At 42.9% G+C, this 19,099-nt stretch overlaps 1 protein-coding gene across 12 annotated transcripts in view; it reads right to left on the bottom strand.

The window, feature by feature from the left end:
- Ttll5 (tubulin tyrosine ligase like 5) overlaps positions 1-19,099 on the bottom strand; it is a 225,771-nt gene that overhangs the window by 176,287 nt on the left and 30,385 nt on the right. For 11 of the 12 annotated variants that reach the window (XM_029484763.1, XM_029484762.1, XM_021178935.2 and 8 more), the window contains 3 exons: positions 17,544-17,626; positions 11,410-11,479; positions 10,418-10,502 (listed from right to left, as the gene is read on the bottom strand). In XM_029484763.1, the coding sequence (XP_029340623.1) occupies positions 10,418-10,502; positions 11,410-11,479; positions 17,544-17,626 (238 nt within the window). The remainder of the gene's footprint in view (positions 1-10,417; positions 10,503-11,409; positions 11,480-17,543; positions 17,627-19,099) is intronic. The other variant, XM_029484765.1, reaches the window with a different exon arrangement.

Below are 19,099 nucleotides of genomic sequence, written 5' to 3'. Positions count from 1 at the left end.
AAGTGGACAGCACAGGAGAAGGAAGGGCTCCGGGACTGGGAAAGTGGACAGCACAGGAGAAGGAAGGCCTTTGAGACTGGGAAAGTGGACAGCACAGGAGAAGGAAGGCCTCCGGGACTGGGAAGGGCAGGCACCTGTTGTGCTGGACCCCTGTTAATAGAAGAGGAAAGCACAAAGCACATGCGTCTCTGCAGGCAGCAAGCTGGGAAAGAGAAAACTGTCCAGCGATGCTTGGCATCAAAACTGCCTCTCAAGACAATGCTTCTAGTGAGCATGAGGGCAGGAGTATTCACTCGCTGCTAGTGCCATCTCACCCTGCCCCAAAGTGCTTTCCCAAGACACATATCCAAGTGTGTGAAAAACCTAGGAGGCCACAAATTTATTTTCATATGACTTACAAACCGTTTATATATGCTTACCCAGACTATGAAGTCAACAAGATTTTTACCACATTAAAGGTCAGCATTTAAAAGTTTTCCTCTTCTGAATTTCTTCTCAGCCACCCCACCATCCCCACTCCCTAATTCCCCGTACCAGAAATATACAAGAGCCAAAAGGAAAAAAAGAAAAAGAAAAAAGCAAATCCGAGAGACTAAAATAAACAAGCATGAGGCCCGGACAGAGGATGTGGCTGATGAGAAACTTTGGACTAGGCATGTATAAGGAGAGCTTGGCAAGCATTTGTCTATGCTTGAGAAAGACCTCAAAGCTTCCATAAACTTCTAGAAGTTACCATTTAACTCTTCATCATCACTTGGTGGCAAATGAACTCTGCCTTTATATCCCAATCTTCAGGAACAGAGTGACTCTCAGACCAGGTGGGAGAATCACTCTCTGAAGTCTCTCTGAATGAAATGCAGAGGGACTGGGCAAGATCCAAGACTCCTACCTGCAGACACTAGCTCATGGTGACCTATCACTTGTCATCATCTCCCTCAACAGGTATTAAGTATGAGGGAGGGGATGTTTTGGTCAGGGAAGGGGGTGTCTTCTCTTGTCTAATTCTGCACGCTCGACTCTACCTGGTCAGCATGAAAAACCCAGGGAAGCACAGAGTGAGCGGGTTCTGGGGTCCCATGCATTTGCACCCCACATGCTTTTCAAGAGGGATGGACTTCTATAAATCATTTTTCTTCCTCTTCAGCTTCCTGTCACTGGAGCATCTGATTCTAAAACCCAGTATGGACAGTATTACGAATGTCATGGAGTAGGTTTCTATTGGGCCTAGGAAACAAGATGAAAGAATGGAGGGTGAAGATTAGTGTTACAGCAAAGGCCCCTGACTTTGATGTCAAAGAGCAGGACAGGAAGACCATACAGAAGGAAGGCTGAGCTTAGCCAGTTAGATCTCACAGCTCTCACGAATCTGTGTTAAACAGCCACATTCACCTTTGACCACCACTGCCTTCTCTTTACTTCCTAGATGAGAAGTCACACGACTCTCAGAGCCGGTCTTCTAGTCCAGCTCTGATGATCTGCTTAGCCGACAATTGCTTGGTTTGGGAGGCTTTGCTTTGTTTTTGCTTTCCACAGGAATGACGTAGCTATGGGAATGACGTAGCTATGGGAATGACGTAGCTATGGGAATGACTTGCAGCCCCATGAGAAAGACGGCCATAGGCTAAGAAGCAATCCCTGGGAATAGATGAGGTGATCTAGGCCAACAAACAGCCCCAAGAGCTCTAAATCCATAAACCAGAGAGCATCTGAGTGGGGAGCCAAGAGCCTGGCTACAGACAAGAAAACTGAGTAAATAAATGTGGTAAAGCTGGGCGGTGGTGGTGCACGCCTGTAATCCCAGCACTTGGGAGGCAGAGGCAGGTGGAACTGTAAGTTTGAGGCCAGCCTGGTCTATATAGTGAGTTCCAGGACATCCAGGGCTACACAGAGAAACCCTCTTGAAAAACAAAATAAAATAAAAATAAAAATGTTAATGATAACAGGAGACAGCTTTTTCTTTGTTGGAACAGAGAAATAAAAATATGTAAAAGATAAAAGCAAGTTTATACTCTGAACTTTGAAGAATTATAAGTGCTAATATAAGCCCATTTCTGGATAAACAAATGTAGAAATGAAGGCAGATGCACATATGACATATGGATATATGGCATATACATGCTTCCTAGGTCTCTCTCTTGCAAGTCCCAAAGCTATGATATCATCAAGTCTCCAAACCTTTAACTCTAAATGCAGTTCTCTACGACCAAGTAACCAATGCTCCTTGGAGAAATGACTGATTCCAAGGCTGGGTCAGAACAGGAAGAGCCTAAAACGCCCCATACTCGAAGAGTGCTAGAGACATGTCAAAAGGACACAACACCAGTATGAAGGCTCCCATTGGCTGAAGCTAGGACAAACAGAGCATGAAAACAAAACAATAACAAAATACAAGGACTTCAGTTGGCATTAATAAACAAATGAATATATAATAGGAAGAAAACACTTTTCCTTGAAGTAAAATGCAAAATAATAACAAATAAAAGGATAATGGAATTTGAAAACCATCATCTAGGAGTCACTGCTGTAATAATTCACTTAACCAAGAAACATCAAAAGATATGAAAGTTATTGGTAAAAAAAAATGAGACAAGGAATGAAGTTTTACATGGTTTTCAACAACCTCCTCATAATTCTTGGTAATCACAGAGAGAAGATAAAGTCACTTTACAATGGAGGACTCTGGTAGGCACATCCTTTAATCAAATACTAAATAATTAGCATGTGCCACCAAATATCCCGAAATGAGAATTTACCATCACTTCTGTGGTATTCTGACCCCAAATGAATAGCCAAAGTTTAATCATGAGAAAATACAGACAAATCCAAATTGAAGGACAATTTGGAAAATGAGTAGCCTGTCATTTTCCAAAACACTGAGGTCATAAGTCACAGAAATGTTGTGGAGCTGCTCCAGACTGGGGTCTGGAAGAGACTCGACAATTGAACCAAACCGCCATCCTTGATGGGGTCCTCTAGTTAAAATGAATTTAGTAGACAGTTTGGTAGAGGTGAACGAGGTCTCAGACAGTAAAAAGGGGCTCTTCACACTACTCAGATAGCTATTTCACAGGTCTAGATGGTTTCAAAATTCAAAGTGTTAGAGGAAAGTGGTAACTTCCTTGTGAAGTTTAGAACAACAAAAGATCTGGTCATTTCCCTGATGGTGACTGGCCAGCACTGTACAGCACGAGTGCCTTCAGACAGGGCAAGCTGCTTTCCCACTTCAGTGCCCACTGCGACGCATGTAGCGTTGTGACCTCTGTATTAGAGCAGTGGTTCTCAACCTTCCTAACACTGGAACCCTTCAATACAGTTCCTCATGTGGGGGTGACCTCCAACCATAACATTATTTTCATTGCTACTTCATGACTGCAATTCTGCTACTGTTATCAATTGTAATGTACATATTTGAAACACAATCCCTATGAAAGGGTCAGTCAGCCCCTGAAGAGGCCCCAACCCACAGGTTGAGAACCAGTGGGTTAAACGGGTCATAACACCATCACACTTCAACCTAGTCACACCTGAAAGTTTCAACACAATTTCTCTATTAACAAGCCAGAGGAATCAATAATTTCTTAGGTAATTCAGGATCAAATCTGCAAATACTTATCCTAACTCAGCTGAAAGTCATACAGGGAGCTAAGTCCTTAACCTCCCTCTTAAAGGAGAGACAGATTCAAGATACCTGGGCCCTCCAGTGGAGTTTCACAGTGCATAAACAGACTTCACTGCAGGCCCATGCCTAGCACATGGCCTATAGAAGACAAACTCAATGGTATTTTTTTTTTTCTTTTGGTCTTATACTGCTTTATTTGGACTTTTTTTTTTTTTTTTTTTTTTTTTTTTTTTTTTTTTTTTATTTTTTTTTTTTTTTTTTTTTTTTTGCCTTCCTGGTCTTATGCTTGTTAATACTATGGCTTCTAATTTTGTGTTTTTATTGGACTTGTATATGTGTTTTCATGCTTTTCCTTCGTTGTTGTTTAATGCCAGTCTGTTTATTTGTTTTGTAATTTTACTTGATTGTTTTCTAAAGAGAAAGAATGGGTTTAGTTGGGCAGGTGGGAGGTGGGGAGGATCTGAAAGGAGAGGAAGAAGGGAAACCGAGATCATAATACATTGTGTAAAAAACTATTTTCAATTAATACAAAAAATGAGTGCTATTGGGGACTGGGGGTGGGGGAGTACACTGGGCCTTCAAGATGCTCAACAGGGACAGGAAAAGGCACTTGTCACCGAGCCTGAAGGCTCTCTGGGATCCACACAGAGGAGAGAACCAATTCCCACAGGTTGTTCTCTGACTCCCATGTGTGCACTGTGAGGTACATGTACAGAAACAGACAGCAGATATATGTGAGTTTCAAAATTTAAGAAAGCCCACACAACAGAATTTTATAGCCTTGACCTTTATGTCAACGAAAATATGGGACCTTACTTTCTTAGATAATCTGAACTCTGGACTCTAAATTATTTTAGAACTAACAGATAACAAAAGAACTATATGTCCATTTTTTTAAATAAATCTGAAAACAAATATAGATTATCCTTATTTTGAAAATGAAGTCTTAGGCGGCCCCGGCTTACAAGAGTTTAATCACAGACACGCTGGGCAGCTGCTTTATGATGGTGTAGGAACTCTGCACTCTGAAGGAATTACACTTTGAGTTCTGGATGTTCATCTTCTCTCACTCTATCAATATGCACTGGTTCTGCCTTGTAACCCTGAGCAGTAGAACACGCTGTAGCCAGTCACCCACACTGTCAGGAGGGCAACAACCAATACACAACAGTAACCGGATTGCAAAGCTAACGTTCCTGGCATGTACGGTGTGTTAAACGCATTTTCAGGGGCTGAAGAGATTAAGAGCTCAGTAATAAAGAGCACTGGCTGCTCTTCCAGGGAACCTGGGTTCAATTCCCAGCACCCATGTGGCAGCTCACGACCACCTAGAACCCCAGACTCTTTCTTCTTGCCTCTTCCAGCAATGTATGTATGTAGCACAATTACACATGCACAAGTAAAACATTTAATGTGCATGAAATAAAAATAGAAAAATCTTTTTAAAATGTACTTTCAACGGAGTGACTAGAGTCAGCCAGATCTTGCTAGGCAGACAAAGGGGAAGAGGGGCCATGACTAGGAAACAAAGATAGCAAACATGCAGCTAAGCCCTCCCTTGTATTTCTGACCACACACAAAAGTCTTCAGGCTTACCCTCCAGCCACTAGAGACTGTGGAGCAGTTTGACAAGGTCCTAAAGGTTCAAGGCCAGATCAGGACATGTTTACCCCCAAACTGTGGATCTATCAGCCTCTCTTCATTCAAATGGGCCAACCCTAAGCTCAGGGAGGAAGAGCCTTTGAAGACCCCCTCAAAGACTGGGAAATCCCCAGCTGCTGAGGAAAGGCCAGGCTTTGGCTTCCCAGTCTCTGTTCTGTGGGGCCTTTCTCTGCATGTGCCTTGTCCTGGGTTCCCTAGCCCATAACAAAAGCCTTTCTTTTAACCAGCTCATTCTGTGGTCTGTCTTGACATCTTTCCCTGCTGCTACTTGTTACACTTGATATTTGAAGTGGTGTTTGTTTTTCTTGACTTTTAATTCTTTAACTGACAGAGGGAAAGGGGAAAAAAATCCTACCAATAGCCCTAAACAGTAAGAAAGTGATGCTGGTGATGTTGGACCATGACTCAATGGCAATCAAGACGCATCTGCGGTGGGGATTTATAAACAGTACTGCACAGTGCCCCTACGCTGCTTGTTTCAAGACCTTTATCAATATAGAAGCACAAGGGGGAAGCAAGCACAACGTCAGTAAGATCTTACTAATGCTTCTCCCACGTACAAACTGTGACGTGGCCTGAAGATCGGACAGTGTATACTCTTACAGTCAGTCGGCATCACAGAGCCTAGATGTAGAAGAGTTAAGTACTCAGTTTGGTAGATAGATCTTCTACATTCAGAACAAATGCACAAAGAAAGGAGATTGCAGTAGTAGCGCCTGAGTTATCTTTAGCATGTAGAGCTTCCTGAGGAGAGGGGTCACGGGCAATGAGACTTCATCTCAGGCACTCTTGCCAGAAGCAAGAGTTTCATCCTAGCCTGACCTAGAAAAATCTGATGGAAGACAACAGGAAGCCTGAGCCGGAGAGCTCTGATCTGCTGTCAACCAGCTGCAGCAGGGAAACTGCCAAAATGCTGCAGTTACTGGGCAGCGCCCTGCAGAGCGTCTGGGAGGGGATTACCAGCCTGATCCTTGGTCCTCAGAGCCAGAAATGACTCAGACTTCACAAACAGCAAAGGCCTGCCAGGGAAAGTGACAGGCTAGGAAGGACTTCTCTCTGTTGCTGGTATCTCTTCCCCCTACTTGCTGTGGTGGCAGATTCTGGACAGTGTGCAGCCTGTGAGGTAATCTGAATTCCTTGGCAATCACCAAGTACCTGAATTCTTTCAAAACCACAGGAATCTAGCACAGAAAAGGTAAATACCCCACGGAGTCAGTGTTAATTAGCAAGCAAAGCTACTGAGCAAGGGCCCAGAGTTAGGGGAGGGAAGAAAGGAATTACAAATGATCTGGGGTCTTTACTGCCTTTCCACTGGGTAATATGACTGGCAAGGGCTTTGCTCTAAGAGACCTTTTCCGAGTCTTTTCCCACTTCTCTGACCTGGGTGCAGCCCTCAGTGTCCCCTGGGACATTTCATGAGCTGAGGCTACCTTTCGTTGAGTCACTGACAACTCACGTGGTTTCCAACTCAGTATCTTTTTAAAATAAATTCTTGTTTCAGTGCAAATTTGGCTATTAACTTTGTCTCAAAAGGGACTTTCTCAGGTCACTTACATCCCAGATTGGATCCTCCAACATTTGTATAATCCAGAACAAAGTCTCTTTGGATTCTATTTTTTGACACAAAAAATGGACCACCATCATTTTGGTGAGAACAATACCCTATCTCTGGAAACCCAATGTCTCCTTCCTAGAAGCAAGACAGCAACCTGCTTAGGGACTGTACAGCAGCAACCTGCATGGGGACTGTACAGCAGCAACCTGCATGGGGACTGTACAGCAGCAACCTGCATGGGGACTGTACAGCAGCANGTACAGCAGCAACCTGCATGGGGACTGTACAGCAGCAACCTGCATGGGGACTGTACAGCAGCAACCTGCATGGGGACTGTACAGCAGCAACCTGCTTAGGGACTGTACAGCAGCAACCTGCTTAGGGACTGTACAGCAGCAACCTGCTTAGGGACTGTACAGCAGCAACCTGCACAAGAAACCCACGGTAGCATACAGAGCAGAAGCACTACTACCAGGACCATGAGACAGCTGACTCAAGTGCCACATAGGCAATTTCATTTTCATATCTCTTCAATAATTTACTCACATATAAGAAACAGTGAGGCTGGACAGTGGTGGTGCACAGCTTTAATCCCAGCACTTGGGTGGCAGAGACAGGAGGATTTCTGAGTTCGAGGCCAGCCTGATCTACAGAGTGAGATTCAGGATAGCCAGGGCTACACAGAGAAACCCTGTCTAAAAAAAAAAAAAGAAAGAAAAAAGAAGAAAAGAAACAGTGAGAAGGGTCTGGAAAGATGAGCCAGGGGTTAACAGCACTTGTTAAGGATGTGGGTTCTATTCCTAGCACCCACATGACAGACAGTTCAGGCCATTTCTAGAGTTCAAGAGGACCTGAAGCCCTCCCTCCTCTGGCCTCTGCATGTACTGCACACATTTAGCATACCTACATATATATATGCAGGCAAACACTTCTACACATAAAATAAACAGTGAGTGGTCTGCTTTTTGTGTGAGTAAAACAAAGACAAATGAAAGCATTAACTTCTAATGAAACTAAGGTCTTTTTCTGGAAAAGGTCTAAAGGGGAAAGGAATTTACACAAAATAACCTCTATTTGACAATGCAGTGAACTTTATAATATGAACTTTCAATCTCCTAGCATTCATTTGAAGCTCCCAACATAAATGACAGGGTATAAAAGTCTAAAGAAGGAAACTAATTATTTTTGCCTCTAGGTCTGTCTCTTTAGTAAAGATTATGGTTTTCCTTCTAGTCTCAAAGTAAAGCAACCTGGTGATCTCATCCCAAGCTGATTACCTTCAGTTATGTCTACACAAAACACACGTGACCCAAGATTAGCAGAAGCTGCAGGTGCGGAGGAGCTGCAGACGGATGCTGGATGTAATGACACAGCTGAGCGCACTCTGAGGGCTGAAAGGCAAGTGAATGCCAAGATAAACAGTGACTATTTAGGCACACTGAAGAATCTACAGAGAACAGTGTACCTTGTATATCTGGAGCAAACAGCTCAAGATAATGCCATGTATATACCATCGAGAAGGATTTCACATCCACCTAGGTAAACCCACCAAAGACGTGAAAATGTTTCTTTTCCTTTTTTGGATCAATGTGGACCAAGTACTTAAAAAGCTATTTTCCTAACAGTAAGTCCACTGACCATATAAATGTGTGTCTGTACATGCATGTACATGCTACTTCCTGCTGGAAGCAACACAACTGTCACTAAATTAGTAGCTTCTGACATCTAATGCAACAGGTAGCCAGAATACTTGTTTATCTGCAGCAAACTGTAATGAATGCTAGTATTGCTCTCACTCTATGAGCATATGAACCATAAAGATAAAAACACTATGCAAAATTTTACTCAAGAGTGGGGGCTACTACAGTAGCAGAGTGCAGGTGAAACATCTTTAGAATATGATACAAATATATTGGCATGACACACTTGAGAAACAGTGTCATAAATAGCCCTCTCTCTTCCAGAAAACCACGCAGGACCAAGGCCAGAAACTGAGGTAGAGATGAGTGGAGGAAGGCTAGGGGGAAGCTCAGAGCCTCTAAGTATAAACCCTCAGTCCCAGCACCCGAGGCCCCAGAAGACGTCCAAGGATTTTACCGTCCCGCTCTTCCAGATAATATGGAAAGGAGGCTTTTAAAAAAAAATGTATGTTTGTCTTCTTTCTATGTATACTTCCAAGTACAGAAGCTCATATCCAGAAATGCTTTAGAAAATGCCTTCCCTGTGACAGTCCAATTGGAGCAAATAGTTCATGTGAGATGCTGGTCCAGGCCTTCATTCAACAACTGGGAAATGTTTTATTTTCTTCCTTCTTGAGTTTTCAAGGGACAAAAGGCCAGGACTATGGAGTTTCAGTAGCCCCCAGTGTCCTCAGGGCTCCAACTCATAAATCTTAGTTAAGAATATGACAGAACTTATAAGAGCTGTCATTGCCACCTAGAGGTGAAGGGAAGACATGGCTAAGCCAGCTAGAATCTTAGGCTAGTCCTCACTTGACTCCAAAACAAATTAGAAGTAGAAAACTCAGCTGTCACAGTTCAGTATGGCCTGTCAAAGCCGCTATCCATAACCAGGGCCTGGGGAGACTCTGGGAGGGCGGGGAGCCATCTGTTGTCTTCCTCACATAAACACAAATGGCCAGCCTTATTTTATTCATGTAGTCTCCATTTACAAAATCAATTTTCTAAAATCAGAAAAATGCACAGACTGTGACTTTCAGCTTATTATGTCTGCGCACAGATGCAAAGAACCCTTTTAGACTGCTGTAAACTATCCTATCAAAGCCATGAACAGGAGAACTTCAGAGCAAACTAGCCGATTTAAAAAAAAAAAAAAGTAAATGAAAGGCACACAAGAAAGTCACATACTTTTTAAAATAGCTTAGTGGATTTATGGAAACTGTTACCTGTAAGTCTTTGTGAGTATGGGAGACAAAATTTCAAGTTATTATAATTTAATTCTGTTTTCAGGCAGTACCTTAAAACCTACTAAGCATCACACACACACAAAAATTATATTCATAACCACATCAAAGTATATGACTGTATATCTGTATGTTAAGGGATGAAAGCCATGAATATCTCGTGAATAGGGGAAAACATGACCATTCAATGAGCTCCAATCCCTACCCAGTTCTACCATTAGGAGAACTCAGAAACCATTACCCCCTCAAATATGCAAATCTATTTCTTCTGCTGCAGAAAAGGCTGCAGGTTTTGCAGTTGCAAGGATTAACATAAGGACATGGTGTATGACAAGTAAATAAATGTGACTTCCTTCCCTTCCAGATCTGAAAAACATTACAACCTTTTTTAATATCCTAGGGCCCTCGTAACAACTCTCAGTGCATGAAGCTAGCCTGTGGCCTCTACACCTGAGGAAACTCGTGTCTCCACCTTGTGCAGCCCTGCAGGTGAAGATGTAGAGCACCAAGGCTGCTTTCTGTCATTTGAACCCACCTAGGTACACTCTATTTCCCTAAGTTGAACCTAACAGAAAGCAGCAGCCTGGTCTTAGAAACCTTTTTAACAGATCCACTCTATCAGATGCAGCCAATCCCTGTACCCAAGAAAGCTGCTTACCTAGCCAGTCCTTCCTCATAGAGATAGATGACAAGGGGATCATAGGAAGTCACGAGCACATAGAGGCGCACGTCAAACTTGAAATCTAGGAAGAAAGTTGGGTATCACAAGAAAAGCTAATTTCATCTGTTTTCTGTTACAAAGAACGGGACAACACAACCAGGAGCTATGAAGAATGAACAATCCTTACCACATAAAACACACACTGCACACATCTTGTATTTTGATCATACACTGGTATGCGGTATAGTCACTAAATACATACAGTATGATGTCGTAACATGGACCAAACACAGCTCCAAGGATGGAGTCATGTGACGATTTCTGAGTGCTTGTGAGACAATGCCAAGAAACCAAGAATCTTGTGACCTTAGTTTCTTCCAAAATCATGGAAATGTTCTTATATCATGCTTTGTGCCCCTTCCAGGTGTAGCAAATTGGAGTGAATTTACTGCAAATTATTCATTACAACTGTTTATTATTAGTTTATATGCCTCTAAGGAAAACCACATTTTTGCCACATGCAGTTTGCCTTTGTGCCTCTAACGCTTTGCTGATGTGATTCCTCTTAACCCTTAAGAGTATAAATTGTCTGATGCTCTGAATAAAGTTGGCTACTGCACACAGCTTTAGTCATCCTCATTTATTGGCTCCATTCTCCCAAGTCCCGCCACCATATAGAGCAATCAACAGTATAGTCTTCAGATGTTTCAGTTACTTGTTTCAGATAATATTCTAACAGTTTTTAGAGTATGTACATGCATGCACGTATGTATGCATTTCTTTGTGTACCTGTATGAGCAATATCTCTCTCCTACTATGAACTAATTTCAGTTTCAAAACGTAAAGACTGCTCCTCATGTCTAGAATAATGGGTACCAAAATGTCAGACCAGCTTTACGAGAGTTACTATAGAAGTAACTTTTCTTATAGAAAAGGCTACAGAGCTGAGGGAGCCAGCCCAATCTAGTGAAGAGTCAATCACAACTCACCATCTATTAGCAGGGGGTTGTTAATGTAACGGGAGACCAAGATGTTCTCTTCCAGGGAGATCTGGTTTGGCTGTTGAGTAAACAGAAAGGAATGAAAAGGGGGAAATTCTAAAATGTATAGTTGGTGGGTGGGGAAAGTTCTTTACCTTAGAAAAAAAAGATACTATGGAAAAATCTGTAATATTCAACTGGCCAGAGAGCATACCACTGTGGGTACCCAATTACAATGGGGAAAAATAAATTTACATAGCACCTCTCATAATAAATGCAGTTAAATAGCTTTCAAGATTTATATGCAAGGTATAAAATAGTTATTTGCCAAGAAAATAAGAGCTATTTAAAAATACGAAGTTGCTTCTTTTAAAATGTAAAGACCGATGGAAGTCTTAAAACACTGCACTATTGCCGACACACCTCTCGTTCAGTTGTTCTGGAAAGTCACAGATGCACAATGCAGCCTAGCATTCCCAGTGAAATGCAGTGGATGCTTGATTCACATAAAGACACTTGCTAAGCACCGTGTGTAAAGACTGAATTAGACTGTTTAAAGATCTCACCAACGGGGAAAAGTTGTTTACATAAGTAGTAGTGGGTACTGCCACACATGTGAGAAGCACCAAGCACACAGTGATGAAGAAAACAGATACATCTGTGCCCTCATGGAACTTCAGAGTCAGCAGCTCCTTCCCCCAAAGGCTTTACTGTTTCAGGTTAGAACAGCAACTCGGAGACTCTAAAGGGACACAGAGAAGCAGTTCCACAAACATAAGATGTCAAGCTGCCAAAAGGGCTGCTCTGCAGGGCTCTGAAGGAAAGGCCAGCTCTGGCCAGCAGAAGAGCAGGCACAGAGGCAAGCAGTGAGAGCCTCAGGCATGTATGTGCTGGGGGGAAAAGGAGGCCACTGCCACGTGCAAAGTCCAGCAGGAAGGAGGGAGGCAGACTCACAGGCCTGAGGCTAAAAGCTGTAACTAGGAACTTGCTCAAAGGGGTGGGAGAGAACTAGGAGGGAGGGAGCCCTCTGGCAGAGCAATTTGAATTGGCAAGGGAATCAAGACTGAATATGGTGGGAAGCAGGCAATTATTGCAGACTCCACACAGAGAAAGCAGTAAGATAAAGAAACCTCAAGCAGAACAACTGCATGTGTGATTAGACAGAAAGATCAGCTTCAAGTCAACCCAAAAGGGCAAGGGGCTCCTAACTGTAAATGGTAACAATAGCAATTATGAGACTAACTATTGTAGCTGCTTGGAAATGACTAGCAACAGTTGCAGAAATAATTACAATTTAATAGAGGTGCCTAGCATTTACTATGTGCCAAGAGCTGTTCTAAGCATGTCCCAAGTATTATTTTATCCCCACCCAACCCCAGGGGCAAATATACCACCATCCACATTCTACTGATGAGTGGGGAGGACCTGCTCTGCCACAGAGCTGTAAACACTATAGCATACGTACTGGTGCAGCACTGGAGCCTGGGCAGTGTCTCAGAGGTTTCACTTTTAAGCACTATTCATAGAGTTCCCCAAATTCTGGCACAAAATAACTGTCCCCCACAAACCCAAAAGTCTGAAACAAGACATTTTCTAGCCCAAATACCACTGCTGTCATCTCAAAGTCAGACCACAGCCTTGCCAGCATCTCTATGTATCCTATGAACACAATGGCATCAATATTCATTCATCCCTAATGAATTCCATCGCTCATCCCACTTCCTGATGCCCTTACACTTCTTGATACGTCTCTGACAAGTACTATCTCCATTGTGAGTCATCCAGTAGGTAAGACGGCATGAAGTCTCTAGAAAAGCAGTAAAGCTGCAGGCTGTGTTGCGGCCATGCAACACAGATGACTATAGATGAGTAGCAGCTGTAGGCTCCATCTGAGAAACACCTATGGACTACAACAGGACATAACTGGTACCCAGCTGTCCTGTGTGGTTCCACTCCACAACATAGCTAATGTCCATCCCTACTTCTTCTCTTCTACTTCCTAAAACTCTAGCCACTGAATTCTACATAACATAAACTTCTGTTCAAAGACTCTAGTACTTGCTCAGTTGTCTTTCCTCTCATTCCTATCTGCATAAGAAAAACTAATTGCTCACAAACTAAAGGAATATTTGAAAATGATTCCTTTGCCTGATATTATATTTTAAAGCCCAAGTAGTAAAAGTTTTTGTTATCCTTAAGAGTATTTCCTATTCACTAATCCTCAGTTAACTAAAGTTAAAAGTATTACCATTTCAAGGTAGAATTTCCACTCCAAGTAAATGAAGGCTAATGCAGGAATCAGAATTGCTATGGAAACTGGACATATACTTATTTTCCTAATTAGATCTTAAGATTCAAGCTTGAGGTGCTTGCTAAGTTACTGTAGGGTAGAAAGTGTTGTGGTTAAGAGTGGATACCCTGGAACCAGCTGGACCTCAGCTACCATCATGGCTCTACCACTTAGTAAGAAAACAGGAACTGTCATACAGAGTTCTTCTGAAAAGTAATACTAGTTAGTTCTATCTGGATTCAAGTGGGAGGTGCAGGGTAAATGCTCCTGAAGTATCAGTGGGTGCTGGGAGCAGAAGTGAACACCTTTAGTCCCAGCACTCAAAAGGCTGAGGCAGGTGAATTTCTTCAAGTTCTGGCTCTATATGGTGAGTTCTAGGTCAGGCAGGGCTACGTAGTGAAATCCTCTCATAAATGTCTCAAAAAGAAATCTCAGTTGTTATGGCTGCTACTGCACACGCAACAGGATCTATGTGGTTCTGACTTCTGCATTCCACAATTCCCTGCCACATGCCACATGCCAGAGCAATGCACTCCACTACAGGGAAGACACAGGAGAATTAGGAGATACAAACTATTACAGCCTCTCAAGAGGTTCTCAGTGGACACAGCCAGCACTGCCTAAATAACTGTCAAACAGGAAGAAACACAGAGAACATGAGACAAAAACATGCAAAGACATAAAAGCAAGAGAATGTGAGTTATATTCACAACGAGAGGGATGGAGAATATGACCTAAAAGTCTTTTGAACATCACAATCTCAGGATGTATATTAATAGAACCATGGATAACGGACGACACAGGGTGACTGAATTAGACCTCAATAGTAAAATCCATACCTTAATCAGAAAACACCAGGTCTTCCCCCACCTCAATTTGAATATCGTTAAGTTGGGAAAGTGTGGCATTTAGTCAGGTTATTGAAGAAGCTGGAGTTAAGAGCCCTGTTCCTTTAGCTGCATCTCTAGATAAGAGCACATCATTAGGAGCCCTGTCAACCAGCCCACAATGCTATCCTCAGGACTGCACAAAAGCGCCACTTTTCTTGCCTTTTTTCTGTTCCCTTCACAGTTAACAAAAAAAAAAAAAAAAAAAAAAAAAAATTTTGTGGACATTTTCCAGTAGGTTCTGACTACTACCAAACAGTTTTACTAATAGGTCTCCTATGCTTGTAAAAGGATAGGGAATGAAGTTTTTATTTGAACTACACATCTATGTCCAGCCCCCTGCCACAGTCCCTCCCCAACTCCTACAAGTTCTGCACAGACCCTCTGTCTTAGTGTTCTCTCTCTCCCTCCCCCTCAACCCTGGAAGAAAAGCAGGCAGCAGCCTTGGAAAGAGTTACTTCATCCAGTTGGCTAATGGGTCACATATTCCAGGGAAAGGATCCAGGTATGGAAAAGAAGGGATGGTTAAGGAGAGAAGAGAGGATTAACAGTGCAGTTTGTAGGTCTGGGTAAAAGGTGATAAAATTCCAGGTTCTGGGTGAAATGGGAATATGTTCCCAGTGCTGCCAGTTCCCCTTGTGCATGCTGGCATCTTCCCAGGCTTCTGTCTGGCACCTCCACTAAATACCTAAACGAATCAGATTCATTCCAAAGCTTCCCCAGTGGGGAGGGGAACTGGCAAAGGTGTAGTCAAGTACTTTGATCTATGCAGGGGGTCTCAAGGGATTGAACCCATGGAGATGTGGGAGGGAGAAAGAGACTCTTACATAAGCTGCCAAACGTACATTCCCTAAAGACAAGTCATTCATTCCCTTTATGAGCCTCAGCAAAGAGTTGGAGCAAGAGGTTCCCAGCTCCATTAAGGAAAGTTTAACTTTTCTATTCTTTATGATGTTAGCTTTAAAAGAACAAATCACTAGGCAAAAGATCATTCCAAAAGGAAAAAAAAAAAAAAAAAAAGCCCACATGTGCTGGGAATAGATCCTATTCTCTTTGACTCATGTCTAAGAAAATAAAAAGCAAACTTGAACCGTAGCTGACTCTCAATAGCAATTCCATTTGGCAGCTAAAACCCAAACCCAAACTAGCACCGTCCATGCAATTCAAACAACACTGTGCTCCTGGCAAGGAGCTAAAGGCAAGACTGTCAGATGGGAGCCTTATGCCAAGGTCACAGAGACAAGACAAAGCCAAGGCATACCATCATGTTTTATGCCACATGGGACCCAGGGTTAAGGGGCTCCAGGTAACAGAACTTGTGACTGGGGCCTGATGCTATAAAAGTGGCTCTGCCAGATTCAGAGTCTGTCCTTTTCCCAGGAAGAAAGGTCTGGCCATAATTTGTTTACTGTACAGTTCTGGATCCAGACTGAATCTAAGGACTTTCCAAAGTAAAAGACTTTTGAAAGTTCATTTCTGCACAATGTGAAAAAAATAACTGGGGAATTTAAGATGGAGTACTGACCACACACACACACATGATGTATCTATCCCAGCATTCCCTTCCAGAGCTCACTGGAAAGACAGAATATTTTCAAAAGAATTAAATAATAACAAAGGAGCCAGAATAGATCAAAAGTCTAAGTAAATCTTCAAAGACAGGGAGCAGATAAGATCAGGGTTTACAAAACAAAGACAAAGGGAACAAAGAGAGCCCCAGCCCCAAATACCAGGTAAGGAAGGTTCCCAAAGGGGCCACTGCAAGGGTCCAAGCTGGTAGCCAGCTTGAAAGTGGTCCAGCCTTAGAAAGTGGCAACAGGGACTCCTCAGAGCAATGAACACTGGCAAGCTCTGAGTGTGACTAAAAGAGCCTGCCTCAGGGAACATGGGAGAAGAGCAAAGATGTCAGATATCAATCTTGGGCCTCAAATAGGTACACATACACACATACACCCCACACACACTCACGCACCCACACAAGACACACAAATATATGCATACACCACATACAAACACACACACACACACACACGGAAATATAAACAGAGATGAAAAGAGGATTTTTCCCCAGAGTAAGGGAAAAATAGATTACAGTGACCACCAAATGTCTAGAAGGAAGAAAACCAAGTCTAAACTTACATACTGGTTAAGTTTCACAATCCTAATGCTGTAGTCTATTTCTACTAAGCTTAAATTTTTAATAAACTCATAAAGGAAGAAAAACTAAATCACAGTTATTAAAAAACAGTAATGTTATATAACTCTAAAATCTGAGAGCAAAAACTAATTAAACATAAGAGAGAGATTATGGAAGGAAGGGCAGGTAGAAGTAATATGGGTGTGAAAACGGAAAATGGGGAATTACCAAATACAACTAAGAATTTGAGAAAACAAGAAATATAAAATAACCATGTTATGGGAAATCCAATGAAACTTGAGTTGACATTTTATTTACTTTGTATCTATATTATTATTATTATTATTATTATTAGCTATTATTATTGTTGTGGTTCTGAGGCCGGAACCCTGAGTCTTGTGCATGGCTTCTTAGCATTCAACCATGCCCCTATCTGTATTAATTTTTAAAACAACATTTAACAGGGATTTTTGTCAAGAGTCTCGGCATCAGCAGCTTCTAGGAGGAAGAAGGCTGAGGGAGAGGAGCAGAAGGAGGGAAGAGCAAGAGAGAAAGAAGAAACAGTGGTAAAAGCTATCTTCTACTTAAAGCCTGAAGGGTGACAGCTGAGAGCTGACAACCCAACAGACACCTCGTCTATGCGGATACAAAAGCCTTCCCCAAAACCCATCCGACAAGTGCTACTTTGGCCGTGGGCTACTGCCAGCAGAGTGACCAACCAACCAACCGAAGGACAGCATACAGCTGGCCTCCACTCACTGCTGGACTCAGAGCAGAAGGAGGAAATACCTGCTCAAATCAGCACCAGGCCAGCAGTCCTCATACTTACATTGTTGATCAAGTAGACGCCCCGCCCCCTAGAAGAGGCCACTGGTTTTACTATCCAAGGTCCTCGGTCCTTTGAATATGAATCTGCTCAAAATATTGGGAGATAAAGAGGAAAGAGAAAAACAAAACAAAGAAAAGGAGGAGCATGAGTTTGTTATCTTAAACTGCAACAATCTCTTAGGTACCTAAAGAACCCCACTTCTCCAGATGGAGCGCAACAGTTACAATCACCTGGCTTTAGACTAGCCTTAAAAAGGGAAATGAGGCAGGAAAAACCCAAAGAGGAGGAAGGAGGAGGAGGAGAGCGCATCACTGGCCCAATTACCTTCCACTGTTTCCTCTTTCTTACATAAGGAGGGAAACAAAACGAGGTAAAATGTGAATGTTAGTCTGTTACCAAAAACAACCTTTGGGAACCTGAAAGTCATCTTTGTTAACTGAAGGACTGCCAGTAGACAGAGACAACTGAGGTGTTTACTACATCTCCAAATAGAGTTACTTCCTTTGAATAATTCTTCAGAGCTTATAAACCAGGAGGGACTTTAGGGCAGGGAAGCGTCAAGATTTATGAGTAGAAGGGGGTCTGTGCATTCACCAGCTTGAGCTCTGTTTTTAAGTATCTTTGGGTCATGAAAAGAAAAAGCAGAAAACTGACATGAGACTCCCTGGGGCACATGCATGACCTGGGGAGAAGCAGAGGACATGGATTTGCTGAGCGAAGCCACAGGAGCAAGAGAGCGGAGGCAGCATTCACTCTAGTCAGCCCCTCCTCCTCCTGATATCAGAGCCTGAAACACTATTCTGAAGGCTAAAGGGAAGGTAAGACTAAGGATTCTTGCTACTTTTCTTCTCTGAAAGGAGAGGGAGTATAAAGAGAGTCCAGGGAGTGAACGTGCCCTGGGCCTCGCAAACCACCTGGCTCTTCCACATCACAATAACATCATCTTACTCAGAACACAAAAGCATAAACTCAATAAAGTTCTCTCGAGGTTATGGTCTCTGGCTTGAATCATTAAGAGGCCAAGTGCTAGCACTTGTGTGTGTGTGCTAACCCCACCTTCACTCTTTCCACAAGAGAACACAAACTTCCCCAACCCTAGGCAGGGTCCCACCCTGGCCAACCTCGGGACCTCTTAGCAGTCAAGCACTAGCAACAACCCCCCAGCACCGCATCTTCCCAGACCACATGCCCACCTCTTCATCCCTCTCCTCTCAGCAGAAGCTAAATGTCTCTCTTATGCCCCAAACAGGAACTTGACTTTATTAGTATTACAAACCCTTCATTCAGGTTTACCTTTAGGGAGACCAGGGGTACCGTTGTCCACCTTTCCCATCTACCCTTGCCTTTCCCTGGATGCAACTGAACAGACTCAGCAGTACAAGGAAAAGCTTCTAGACACTGAATATGTTTACAACTGTATCCTCAGCTGGGGGTGGACAGAGTGGCGCACGCCTTTAGTCCAGCACTCAGGAGGCAGAGGCAAGTAGATCTCTGCATTTCAGGCCAGCCTGGTCTACAAGTTTCAAGACAGCCAGGGCTACACAGAGAAACCCTGT

This window comes from Mus caroli, chromosome 12 (genome assembly GCF_900094665.2).
Source record: "Mus caroli chromosome 12, CAROLI_EIJ_v1.1, whole genome shotgun sequence".
Taxonomy (NCBI): Eukaryota; Metazoa; Chordata; class Mammalia; order Rodentia; family Muridae; genus Mus; species Mus caroli.
This window is presented reverse-complemented; position numbering and strand designations above follow the sequence as displayed.